Source organism: Pterocles gutturalis, unplaced genomic scaffold (genome assembly GCF_000699245.1).
Source record: "Pterocles gutturalis isolate BGI_N339 unplaced genomic scaffold, ASM69924v1 scaffold88, whole genome shotgun sequence".
Lineage (NCBI taxonomy): Eukaryota > Metazoa > Chordata > Aves > Pterocliformes > Pteroclidae > Pterocles > Pterocles gutturalis.
In genome coordinates this window covers 58,882-71,040 of record NW_010125168.1, presented here as the reverse complement: position 1 = coordinate 71,040, position 12,159 = coordinate 58,882, and the positions used below count along the sequence as shown (strand labels likewise).

Here is a 12,159-nt window from a genome sequence, read left to right as displayed (position 1 = left end):
CTCCTTTTATCATTCCTTCACTTGTTCCCCCTTTTTCTTGGAATTGATTTGACTCATGGGTGCTCCTTGGAGAAGTTTGTGGGGAAATTCTTCCCAGGACACTAAAGACCTCTGTATATCTTCCTTTATGTGTGTATATTTCTGAGGTGCTTGCAAAATTTGGGGGATCCATATCCCTGAAAGAAAGAGAAGAAAATCTGTAAGGGTGTAATGAAGGAATAAGGAGGACTGGTACTAATAGCTTGTCTGTTTGGCTATGTAGCCACATCCCTATAGAAGTGCAAATGGCTGCAGCTATGAGTGTACTTCAGAAAGTACTACCAGGAAAGCATGTTTTCGTGGGGTGATTTGACAGAATGATTTTTATATCTAATTTTTAGAGGTTTTCTGGTCTATTTAGCAGCGTGGTTGTTTTGGTTTTTTCAGGTATCATACAGGCTTTTTGAAGACATGGGGCTGTTTGAAACCTTTAAAATACCAGTGAGGGAATTTATGAACTACTTTCATGCCTTGGAATGTGGATACCGAGACATACCTTGTAAGTAAAAATACCCAGCAGGTAAAAATGCTTCCTTAAAGCTTTGGGTATTCTCCACACACTTTGTTATTGAAGCGTTTCTTCTCTCATTGCAACAGCTATTTTTTTTTTTCGTCTGCTACATCATGACCAAATGGATGGCTCTCTAGTCAGGGGCTGGTGCTGAACCACAGCCTCTTGTCTCTTTTTCATTGCATTTAATGTTTCATGTTGTTTCATAATAATTCATTGCAAATTCTGTGCAAGCCTGAAACTATATATAGCTACTATAGGTACAAAGAACTGTCTCCTGATGATGCAAGTGTACCCCAGTGCCCCAGTTGGAGTTTATTGAAACATTTGCCCCCTATAACCAATTTGGTTTTTTACACAGTAGCAGTGCTTGTGCCACCAAAGGAGGTGAGCTTTGTAAAGTAGAAAAAGTAGGCCAAGTAGATGAGTGCCTACTGTTGTTCTGTAGCTACAGCTCGGCCGATATTTTTCAGTCTGAATCATTTATTCACTGAAAAACATGCTTTCAGTCATCCCCAAAGTATTTACTAACTCAAATCAAATTTACCAAACTGCTTCAACTGCAAAAGACTCTTTTTTCCAGGAGGAGAGAGGAGAGAGGATTACCCCATTTAGCTGGCAGATAACCCCAGTGTTGAGGAATAGAGGACATGCTGTTTTCTCCCACCTCCCAGAAAAATGTCTGAAACATTGGTTTAGTAAGTCATACAATCTCTCTCTCAAAATGTTAAATACCAATTGGAACAGCTACAGTAGGAGGGATTGAAGGAAAGCTGCCTCAAAATTCCTCCCAGCCAGCTGGTTTGGACTCTCTTCTGGGAAAGTGAGAGACGAAATTTCAAATCTTTCCTTACATTTGAACCTGAGTTTAGTTTTTCTGCGGTGCGGCTGCTAGCACAGCACCTAAATTTGCTCAAGTAGAGTCAGGTAAGTGTTACCTGCCTTGTATTTAGAAGCTAGGTGAAATCTGGCTGCTGAAGTTCAATGAGATTTTCCTGCTGATTTAATTTGAATCAGAGGTTAACAGTGCATATTTACCCAATGGCATTTAACTAGCTAAAGGTAACCACTGGAGTATAGAGGATTGGAGCTGGTAGCACAGCTCAGGCTCCTCGTTTAACACTTTCTTTGCGAAGTTTCCTGCGTTGCAGATCTGACTAGTTCTCTGCTGTTTTCTCTTTCTCGACTAGTGTGAGACATAATGTGCTTCAACTTCAGTAAAAGGAAAACTGAGCATTTACAGAATACAGCTGGTTTTCATTCTTGTGGTGTTTGATTTGTCTCTGCTCAATGGGCTGCCACGCGGTACCCACTAGATGGTGCTGATTTCCCTCTGTTGGAAATATCCTTCATGTTTAATAGCAGGGTCGTTTGGTTTGTATCACAGATCACAACCGAATCCATGCAACTGATGTTCTGCATGCTGTTTGGTATCTTACTACTCAGCCCATCCCAGGACTCGCAACTGTGATTAATGATCATGGGTCAGCAAGTGATTCAGGTATGTTTAAATGTGCAAGTATATATGTTGTATTTTTAAAGTTTTTGTCATGGAATTTGCTGTAAGAAAACCAACAATTGAGGATTGCATGCAGTACTTGTTATTATATAGACTTTTAAGTTCAGTAGCATGTTGCATGTTGAAGGTGTTAAGGTATGTGTGTGTAACCTTGAAGAGAATGGAATTGGTCCTCCAAAACCCAATACTTCACATTTAACGATGTGTGAATGCAAGCCTTTGTGGTCACTCATAACAGCAGATGTTTGTTACCATTTAATTTTAAAATAGGTTTTTTTCTAGGAAAACTGTATTGGTAGTACTTTTCAATACAGCTCCAGAAGCCGTGTAGACTTTTAAATCCTCAAACCCTGCGTTCTTTTGCTGTTACAAAACCACCAGGGCATGCAGGTAGTGCCATGCGCTTGCTGCTGCTTGGCTGTCGTGAAGTGTTCCTTTGACTTTGCTCACTGTCTCCAAAGAAAGAGACTTGTTACCATTTTGCAACTAGTTTGCAAGACCACTCATCTGCTGCTTTATGGTTGCTCCTTACAGGAAGCTATTGTTATTGCATCATCACATTAACATCTCCAGGGTCAGCAGTTTTTTTTCAGCAGTAGCAACTCGAAGACCTACGTATATTATTGTGGGAGTTCTGAGGGAGTTACTGGAAAAGCAGGAGTTTGTTCTACAGAAACCACTTCCACTTCTTTTTTTTTTTTTTTTCTGTGGTGTTTGTGTGGCACATGTGAAATTTGTGAAATCATTTGTGAAATTCTTCAGGGTGTTGGGGTGGGAAACTTTTTTTTTTTCCTGGAAAATATTATTAGCAAGGGTTGTTGAAGGCTTTGTACGTGAGGTGAAATGGGTAGAATGAAAGGGATTGAGTTTGGGGGGGGGTTTAGTGTTTGTTATTTGAAATACATTGTTCAGCTGAGTGTAAGATCCATTCAAGCAGATTAAATTAGCAAAGTGTCAGCAAACATCCAAAGTCTAGACCTTTGGATTGAAAAACGTGCACCACAATTTTATTAATAAATGCTAGTCCATTGTTTTGAGGACTGTTACTGTCTCATAGACTAATCTATATGGTGAAGCAATTCCCACACAGTGGGAAGATCGAGTTACCTGCAAAGCTCCAGCGTTGCCATTAATCCATGGCTTGCTGCTAGTAATTTACATAGTTTGAGAACAGGCTCTTACTGGATGGCTGGAAAATCCCCAGGTGGGATCAGAATTTGTTCCTTTCCAATTGTGTGCCTTATTGCACTGGATCATGTGCACAGTATCAGAAAGCACTGAGTTCAGGATGTGTTTGCTCTTGTGTTACGTATTGTATGTATTTGCTCCTTTTCTTCCTACTTTGTTGCTTCTATCTGTTTCAGTAAGGCACTGAAAAAGTGATAAGGATTTAATTTTTTTAATTTATTTATTTCTGCTCAGATTCTGACAGTGGAATCACTCACAGCCATATGGGTTATGTGTTTTCAAAGACATACACACCTACAGATGACAGCTACGGATGCCTAGCTGGCAACATCCCTGCCCTTGAATTGATGGCTCTTTATGTAGCTGCAGCCATGCATGATTATGATCATCCAGGAAGGACCAATGCCTTTTTGGTAGCAACAAGTGCTCCACAGGTAAACAAATCTCAAGCGGCGTTGCTGTTAAGTTTGGAAGGTCTTTGGTAACAGCTTCTCCTTGCCAGTGGTACCTGTGGCTTCCATTAAGCACAAGTCTACCAAATATTTTGAAACAGCTTATCAAAGTGACAGAAATAATTGCTTCATTTGGGGATTACCGGTAAGAGTTTTCTTACACAATCTCACCACCCCCAGTTAGTAGAGCTATTAAGAAAGGTACAGATAAAATGTCTCAGTGAAGGAGAAGACAATGCTCTGCTGACTGATAAAGGATCTAACTGTGAGATAAGGAAAGAATTATTCTGCTCAGTAAGGCACAGACAGATTAAAATAAAATGAAAAACCACCTATATAAGTTAGTTTGTACGTGATCTAACATATTTTCTGTTGTTCCTGTAGAATATGAGCAGCTGCAGTCTTTTATGAATATATTTTTGCACTATGTATCTATTGGGGTGGGAGGGTGTGTGGAAAATAATCTCAGTTTTATAAATGAAGAATTGAGACTTCCCTAAGATTACTAGAAGTTGCTGCCAATGCTTGGAATTGAATTCAGCAATTCTGAGTCACTGTTTATTGGCTTAATTATGAGATCATCTTTCCTTACTTTACATAGCTGACCTGCCTGGCTTTAGCATATTGTACAGAAAAGTATTTCTATGGACAAAGAAAGAAAAAAAGATAGCTTAATGGTGAGAAGTTGTGTAGGGATGCAGAAATTCAATCTTTACTCCCCAGCTTGGATCCAGATTTCTTCTCTCACCAAGGGCAAGTCACTTGAATTTGCTCTGTATCAGTTTCTCTCTATAAACTGATAGTAATACTTCTCATCCTTGCAACGTCTTTCTATGATCAATAACTTTGATACTCTGGCCAGGTAAATAGATTGATAGAAGACATATGCTATCCTTAAATCTATTTTTAAGAAATGAGTGCTATAGCTTTGTGGTTATAAAAATCAAAAACAGAAGTTAGATGATTAGCCTTAATGTATTGTTTCTAGTTTGAAAATAAATTAATGTGAAAAAATCAAATTCTTCTTGTTATTTTGGGGGGTTTGTGGTTTTGTTTTTTGTTTGTTTTAAAATCTGATATAATCTGAAATTTGCAGAACTTGTATTTGAAATCTAGTTTTTTTTCTTCTTTTTCATGACAAGCAGTGTAAACTTCCAGTAAGATAAAGTGCTGCTGTATTAAAAATGTGCCCTCAGGAGGAGAGCCTCGGTAGCAGAATATATCCGTCTCAAATGCTTACTGGGCAGTTAGGCAGGCTGGGCTGTAAAGCTGGGTTGCTTCAGCAACCTGTTCTCTGGGGTAAAGAGTGAATTCTGTACTTTAGGATAGGATTTAATTTTTTCATCTCTAGATGACAGAGGAATAGAATTGAAGTGAAAATCCATTGGAACATATGTGTGTATATTTGTGTAAAAAGTTACAAAACTTGCATGTATTTTACATAGAAGCATATTTCCAAAAGCTTTTCTTTCCATAAACCAAATTCTCAGAAGACTGAGCAGAGCTGAAGTGGAGAAATTTCCTGGACGGTTGTTGTCCCCTCAAGTCAATTTTCTAGATCTTTCTTTAGTTTCTGAATGGAATTGCTATCCCTATGAGAGTAATGTGTCTTGTTTGGATAAAGATTTAACCAGTTCTGGATTTTAGCACTAAGAACTCTCAGGCTGAGTATGTGTTGTCAGATTGCAGACTGTAATTTCACTTGTTTCTGTGTTTGGAATCAGTCTAATATGGACAGAATTGCCAGGCACAAACACCAAACCCAATAATCCCTGTTAAGTGAGGTTAGTTCTGAGAAACAGGGGAGCACACACCTGTATTATATTAAACATTAATTTGTGGCCTAAACCAGAATAATCTACTGTCATATGATGCAATTCAGTCAGGAACTGAAGATCCTTGAGCATGAAAGACCCAGATTTTTCAAATCAGTCTTCCAATAAATTTCCAACATCACAACAATTCAGGTGTCTGCTGTTAGTCCTGCCAAAATCATATCTTCAAACCTTGAGAAGTTCTTTAAAAAAAACCCAACAAACAAATCTACCAAACCTGAACCTCCCTTATACATCATCCCCACATCATTCTCATTTCTGTATTGCAGTGTTTCTTTTGCTAAGAGGTTGCTCAGCTTTCACCTGCCCACATTGCTTTCACAGGCGGTTCTGTACAATGACCGCTCCGTCCTGGAGAACCACCATGCCGCTGCTGCCTGGAACCTTTTCATGTCGAGGCCAGAGTACAACTTCCTGGTCAACCTCGACCATGTGGAGTTCAAGCATTTCCGCTTCCTCGTCATTGAGGCAATTTTGGCTACTGACCTGAAGAAACACTTTGATTTCGTTGCCAAACTCAATGCCAAGGTAAGAAGATTGGTTCAGGTTTCTGGTGGATGGTCAGAAGGTTGTGGGGCTTGGTAACATCACAGTGAAAAGGCTAGAAGGGCTGCTGTATTGCTCTTTCTTCAGAATGTCCTTTTGGCTCCTATAAAACGTTCTGTTGATTAGTAATCTAGCACTTGTTATTTTTTACTTTATTTAAATTTAGAGGCACAGCTTCTTTTCTTATATATGTTTACTTTTTTCAGAAAGTGGTTTAAGGCTAAAGGTATTATGGAGTACTTGAATGTAAATCCCACTTACGTCCTACTTTTTAACATTGTTTTCTTGTTCACTTGCACTTTAGACCTATTAGCAAAGCCCTCGCAGGAAAAAAATCAAAGGTGTCACCAAGTTTCCATAATGGCTAAATATTTAATGTGAATTTTTATTGGTTTAATCATACTGTTATATTAGCAAAGCACACAAATCATAACAGTTTTGAAATTCTAATTTCAAATGCAATGACAGCATCATCTTTCTCACCTACTTTGTTTCAAATGGGTAAACCCCAGAGGAAGGTCACTAAGGATCTTTCCTGCACATTCTGTTCAGTGAGTATAAAATCACAACCCCAGGAAACCATTAATAAAAATTATTGTACAGCTTCAACCTACTCATTTGCAAATTACCGTCTATCAAGTTACTTTAATAAACCCCATCATCCATCAAAACTGTTGGCCTGTTACCTAGATAATACCTGCCTTTGGAGCCGATACTGCCTTCTTGTTCCTTGTGAGAAACACACCAAGCACAGAGTGTTTCTCCTCCAGGACTAGGACATCCTAGCTGTTTTGGTGACACAGATAAAATGTTTTCTTGTGGTATTGCTTAGGATAGACCCCTATTGTGAAATTTTGAAGCCTCCAGATGTATGTCTGGTTTTGTTTTCCATTGCACTGTGACATCTCTCTCTTTGTTAGGCTTTAAGAAGCTGTAAAGAAAAGCCTTAAATTATAGTCCGGCGTAGACAGAGAACTGATCTGTAGATCCGTAAAAGTCTGAACTTCTCCTGCACCCCTTCTAGTCATCTCCCAAAACCCCCGGTAATATCAGAGGGATTTCTTTAAGTCAGTTTTAAGCTGTGGGATCATTTTCACCTGCCTCATTTCCTCTTAAAGTATTTAACAGTATTGTCAGATTCTCACCTGTTAGGGCTACAATGACAATAAAGCACAGGGAATTTAGGCTGTTAGAATACATCCTTTGAATCTGACATTTTGCATCAAAACCTTCACTTCCATGAACATAAATAAAGATTGAAAAAGGACAGGCTAAACCAGTAATTACTGTGGCTTTGTCACAGAGATTAACTGTCTTAACTGTGGAAGAGAACAAGCTTCACCAAAGTCATAGGCATGAATTGTGGATACTGAAAACTAAATTTGTCTTAATTCTATCAGGCTGGACAACAGTAAGTGTAACTACTGTTGTAACCAAGCAAGGTGATACCTGAGACACTGCAGATAAATAGGAGTACAGTCTGGTGTATCACATCCTGCCAGCTTGTTGTAGGTTTGTAAGGACCTCTGTTAACCTCCTTCCCTCTCCTTATTGCTTGAGTAGTCAAGTGGTCCTGCATGGAATAAAAAGTGGAGGAGAAGGTGAAAATACTAACTAGTACTTGTGGCTGAGCCTGCCTCTCCCAGAGTAATCACTGCCTTAAAAAGAGATTATTTGTGTTTGGTTGGCAAAACCTCTTTTGTACCAGAGTGGTCTCAGAGAGCAGACCTGGCATGTCTGTATATGGACGGAGGTGCTGTAACTGATAAAATTAGCTCTAAATGGTCAGGTTATTGATTGGGTTGTTGAGCTGTAGTTTAGTATATCAAGGCTACAGTCAGAGAGACTCTTCTGTACAGAACTCAGTATAAATACATTTAATGTAAGCATCCTCCTACCAGAAAAGCTTGCAGTCCAGAAAGTACCAACAAGAAGTAAGGAAGGGAGCTCACTGTCTGGCACTTTGATGAGATCAATGCATTGGAGCACGTGCTGTTCTCTGACCATAGTTATTTTGGATGATATACACCAAAAGCAAAGCCCTCAGCATGTGGGCCTGCTGCTGTATAGGGCAGGGGACCTGCTGACAGGGGACATTGAAGTTTCATGTAGGAATAGCACAACAACTTTCTACCCATTTTCACCTCTTGCAAGCTTGACAATTAAAACTATGTTTCAAGGAGGGATTTGAATTTCAGAAATTAAGTGGACAGTAGAACACAGCCTCTCCCACATTAGGAGATATTCTAGGAGAAAAGGCTGAGATGGGAAAATGTGTTTAAAGTCAGTAAGGGTTGGTATCGCTGTTTGGAGATGCAAAGGGCCGAAGTCCTCAATGCTTTCTCAGCCTCAGCCTTTGTGGCTAAGACCTGGCTTCAGGAATCCCAGGCCCCTGAGATGTAAGAGAAAGTGTGGAGTGGTGGAGACTTATCCTCAGTGAATGGGATCAGGTTAGAGAGCACTTAGCAACTGGACATACACAAGTCCGTGAGACCTGATGGGATGCAGCCATGTGTATAAATACCTGACTTGTTATTATTCTTTATTTTAGAGCAGTTGATGACACATTTTATTGTGGGAAGCATGGGAAAAATAAAGAGAAGGAAAAAGATAGTCAATACTTTCAGACAGATTAAATAGGGAAATAAACTTGTTATGTACATCTTCCCACTGCAATTGAGTCAGCATAGTATTTGATAGTAATTTATCTTTGTACACGAATTAGGTAGTAACTTCTTGGAAAATGTAATGGAAAGGTTACATTTGTTTGTTTTTGTAGAAAATGCTTTCAAACAGGCATATCATTTGCTGAATATTAAGTTCTCATAATTTATCTCAACATTTCTTATTTTTAACTTATTTTTCTTTTTACAGATTGATCTACAGCTGATTATAAATTCCAACTTTGGGTTAGCTTACCTGCTTACACGTGTTATATTGTTAAATAGCTAAATATACTGTAAGATATCGCAGGGCAGAATTTCCTCTGTGGGTGCATCCTTCTACCCAGCCTTACTGTCATGGTTTTCCTTTTTCTGTCTACTAGGTGAATGATGATGTTGGAATTGACTGGACTAATGAGAATGACCGTTTGCTGGTTTGCCAAATGTGCATCAAACTTGCTGACATAAATGGGCCAGCAAAATGCAAAGATTTGCATCTGCAGTGGACAGAAGGCATTGTCAATGAGTTTTATGAACAGGTAAATAAATGCATGTCCAAAGTGGACATCTGCTGATTGCATGTCTTGTGTGAAACAGTCCTGCAGCATGCTAGTGCTGGTGATGAGTGAAAATCACAGAGGACAGGGGTTAAGGGGGTGGGTAGAGTTACTCTAATCTGTCCTTTTGCTACATCAGTGAAAGTCCATTTGTCACCGAAGCTTTTGATGTGACCTTGAAGACCTCTGATGATGGGTTTCTACAGGCTTAACTGTTCCAGTCTGGCACTATCCTTACAGTGGACATGGCAAACGAGCATTCCTTTCCTCTTTTTTTTTTTCTGTTGGCAGTCATTATGTCTCCCTTTTAGTCTTCTTTATCTTTTCATACTTCTTTCTATGTCTTTTCAAGACATCTGCTGGTTCTCATTGCTCTCCTCTGCAGTGACTCCAGGGGGCTCACACTTTGATTGGCATGTGGTCTCCAAAACTGGACACAACATGCTTGAGATAATCTAAATAGAGTAAAGGGGGGATTATTTTAGCTTCCCTGTGGGCCACGTCTCTGTTCACACACAGAATCTTTATGTACTGAGCACAACTGTAACATTGACTTTCAGTTTATCACAGACTAACCATATCTGCTCCCTACATATTGATCCTACCTCATACCTTATTTTTTAAGACAACATTTTCAGCATTCAGAAGGTTTGTCGGTACAACTACACTAATTATGCAAGGCTCAGATGATAGTAGCACGAGGAAGAAGGACAGCCACAAATTGATCTACAAAGACCTGGGAATACAGCCAGGCACTGGTCCTTTACTGCTAGGTGTAAGGGAAGCCCTTAATTGAACCTTTTCTCATGATAACCTATTTAGCCCTGCCGAGTGCAAGGGACAGGGCCGTTCCCATACTATTACTCTGTTTCCTGAGTGAGAACATATTTTTAATGTGCTGGTTAGACTAAACTCCACATCCTGTCTTTCTGAGAGGAAGCAATCAGGCTAAATCACTGAACCAGACAAACCCACAGACTTCTTGGGGAGACTGTGCAGTAACTTGAAGTCACAGGCTAATCCCTTTTAAAGCCTTTTTATTTAGTGTATTTAGAGTTTGGAAAAAAGCACAGAATTTCCTGCTGCTGCTGCCTTCTACTGTAAATAATGAAATGGGAAACGGACAAAATTCAGACCTTAACTTGAAGCTCCTGTATTTATTTCAGATCTCCCAAGGAAAAGAATGAATGATGACCCTTACATATATGGCATATATAGTTGGTTTCTTAAAGAAAGAGAGTCCTGTAACAACAGTGGTCAACCTTCATCTCCCAAATTTTCTTTCAAGAAATGCTTTCTTGAATTTCTTTGTATTTATCTGTTCTTATTACAACTCTCCCAGCAAATTGTACTTCACTTAATTCTGGTGATGATCATGTGGCTTATGTGGGTGACTACTGCATGCAAACAAAACCTGTTAACCAGGTACATTATATGTCTATCCTTTCATCCAACACAACTAATGTCAGAGGGCAGCAAGTGCTCTGGTACATTAGCATTGTCAAAGTGTTGCATAGTGAGCTTTGAATCAAGCTCGGGAGGAGCATGTGTGGGAGGATACTGTGTTATCTGTTCCACAGTAGGAATCTGGGTTATTTTCCATCAGTTAGAAAGGTGTGCTACTAATGTTTGCATGCTGTTGGAAGCTGCTCCAAAGGACTGTTGGAAATCATCTTCCTTATAATCTTGTAGTTAGGGAAAAAAAAATTGAGAATTATCCTCTCTGAAAATTTTGATTCAGAATAACACATTTGTTGTCTTTGTTGATGGCATTCCTTTTGGCATGAGGATTGTGGGCAAATGTGTTCCAGCTCTTGGCTTGCAAATTCCAAGAGGTCAGGTAGTTAGTAAGGTATTAAGGTTTTTTGGTCTTGATTTTGTTTTAACAGAGATGTGTATTCACTGTATTGAGAAATCAATATGTCCTGGTGGGTTTCCTGTTTTGGTTTTTTTGTTTTTTTTTTTTTTTTTTGCGTCACATGAGTTGCCATGCTGACAGGATGCTGATGGGATTGAAAATGGAGAACATTTTCTTCCTAAGACTTACGTTTGACATTAAGATTATAAGCTAGATTCTCAATTTATTTAACCTAAGTTTAAATCTTATTTTCTTTAATGTAATATGCTATGATGGGTGTATCAAATTGTCTTCACCATGCTTTTCATCATCAGATTTTTTTCTGAGAAGGGAAGTCTTCATTTTCTCATTTCTAAAAAGGAGAATTTTATGGGATGTTTGGATTTCCCTAGAATTGTTATCAAAAAGGATACATATGTACATTCAACCAATGCTGTGAAAGTAACCAAATATATTTCTTGAATTTCCTTTAATAAACACCAAATCCTTTGAAGAATTTAATTCACGTATAAATAAAAACTCCTTATTAAAAATGTATTGCATAGAAACATTCAAAATCCTGTGTCATATTGTTACAGTATGTTTCCTTTTCTTCTCTCCATGTGCTTGGCATACTTACACAAAGACAAGTTAGACATATTAAGTAGAATCAAAAACTGCAAGATGTTTCACATAATAAATCATGTTTTGACGGCACATGCAAAAAGAACTTGTAAACATTTCAATAGTCAGCTTTCTTCCCATTACTGACAGCTCACAACCAGGAAATCTCAAATGTATTTGTAAAGAGGGGCGAGCTGCCACCTCTTCTTAATTTACTTGCTATTTCAGGAATGGATGGCATGTTTCGGTGTTTTAACACTAATATTTTGTGTGTAATGATTGAACATAAAATTTCAGGGTAGGTAAACAGTAAAAAAAAAAAAAAAGTAAGGAAATTTCCTCTCACAAGGAAATGAGACATTTATTGTACATGCTTCAAAACCTAACT

At 38.7% G+C, this 12,159-nt stretch overlaps 1 protein-coding gene across 1 annotated transcript in view; it reads left to right on the top strand.

Moving 5' to 3' along the window:
• PDE3A (phosphodiesterase 3A, cGMP-inhibited) overlaps positions 1–12,159 on the top strand; it is a 51,876-nt gene that overhangs the window by 34,528 nt on the left and 5,189 nt on the right. Inside the window, exons 9-13 of the mRNA XM_010078441.1 lie at positions 427–538; positions 1,938–2,051; positions 3,492–3,691; positions 5,869–6,072; positions 9,137–9,292. Coding sequence (XP_010076743.1) covers positions 427–538; positions 1,938–2,051; positions 3,492–3,691; positions 5,869–6,072; positions 9,137–9,292 — 786 coding nt within the window. The remainder of the gene's footprint in view (positions 1–426; positions 539–1,937; positions 2,052–3,491; positions 3,692–5,868; positions 6,073–9,136; positions 9,293–12,159) is intronic.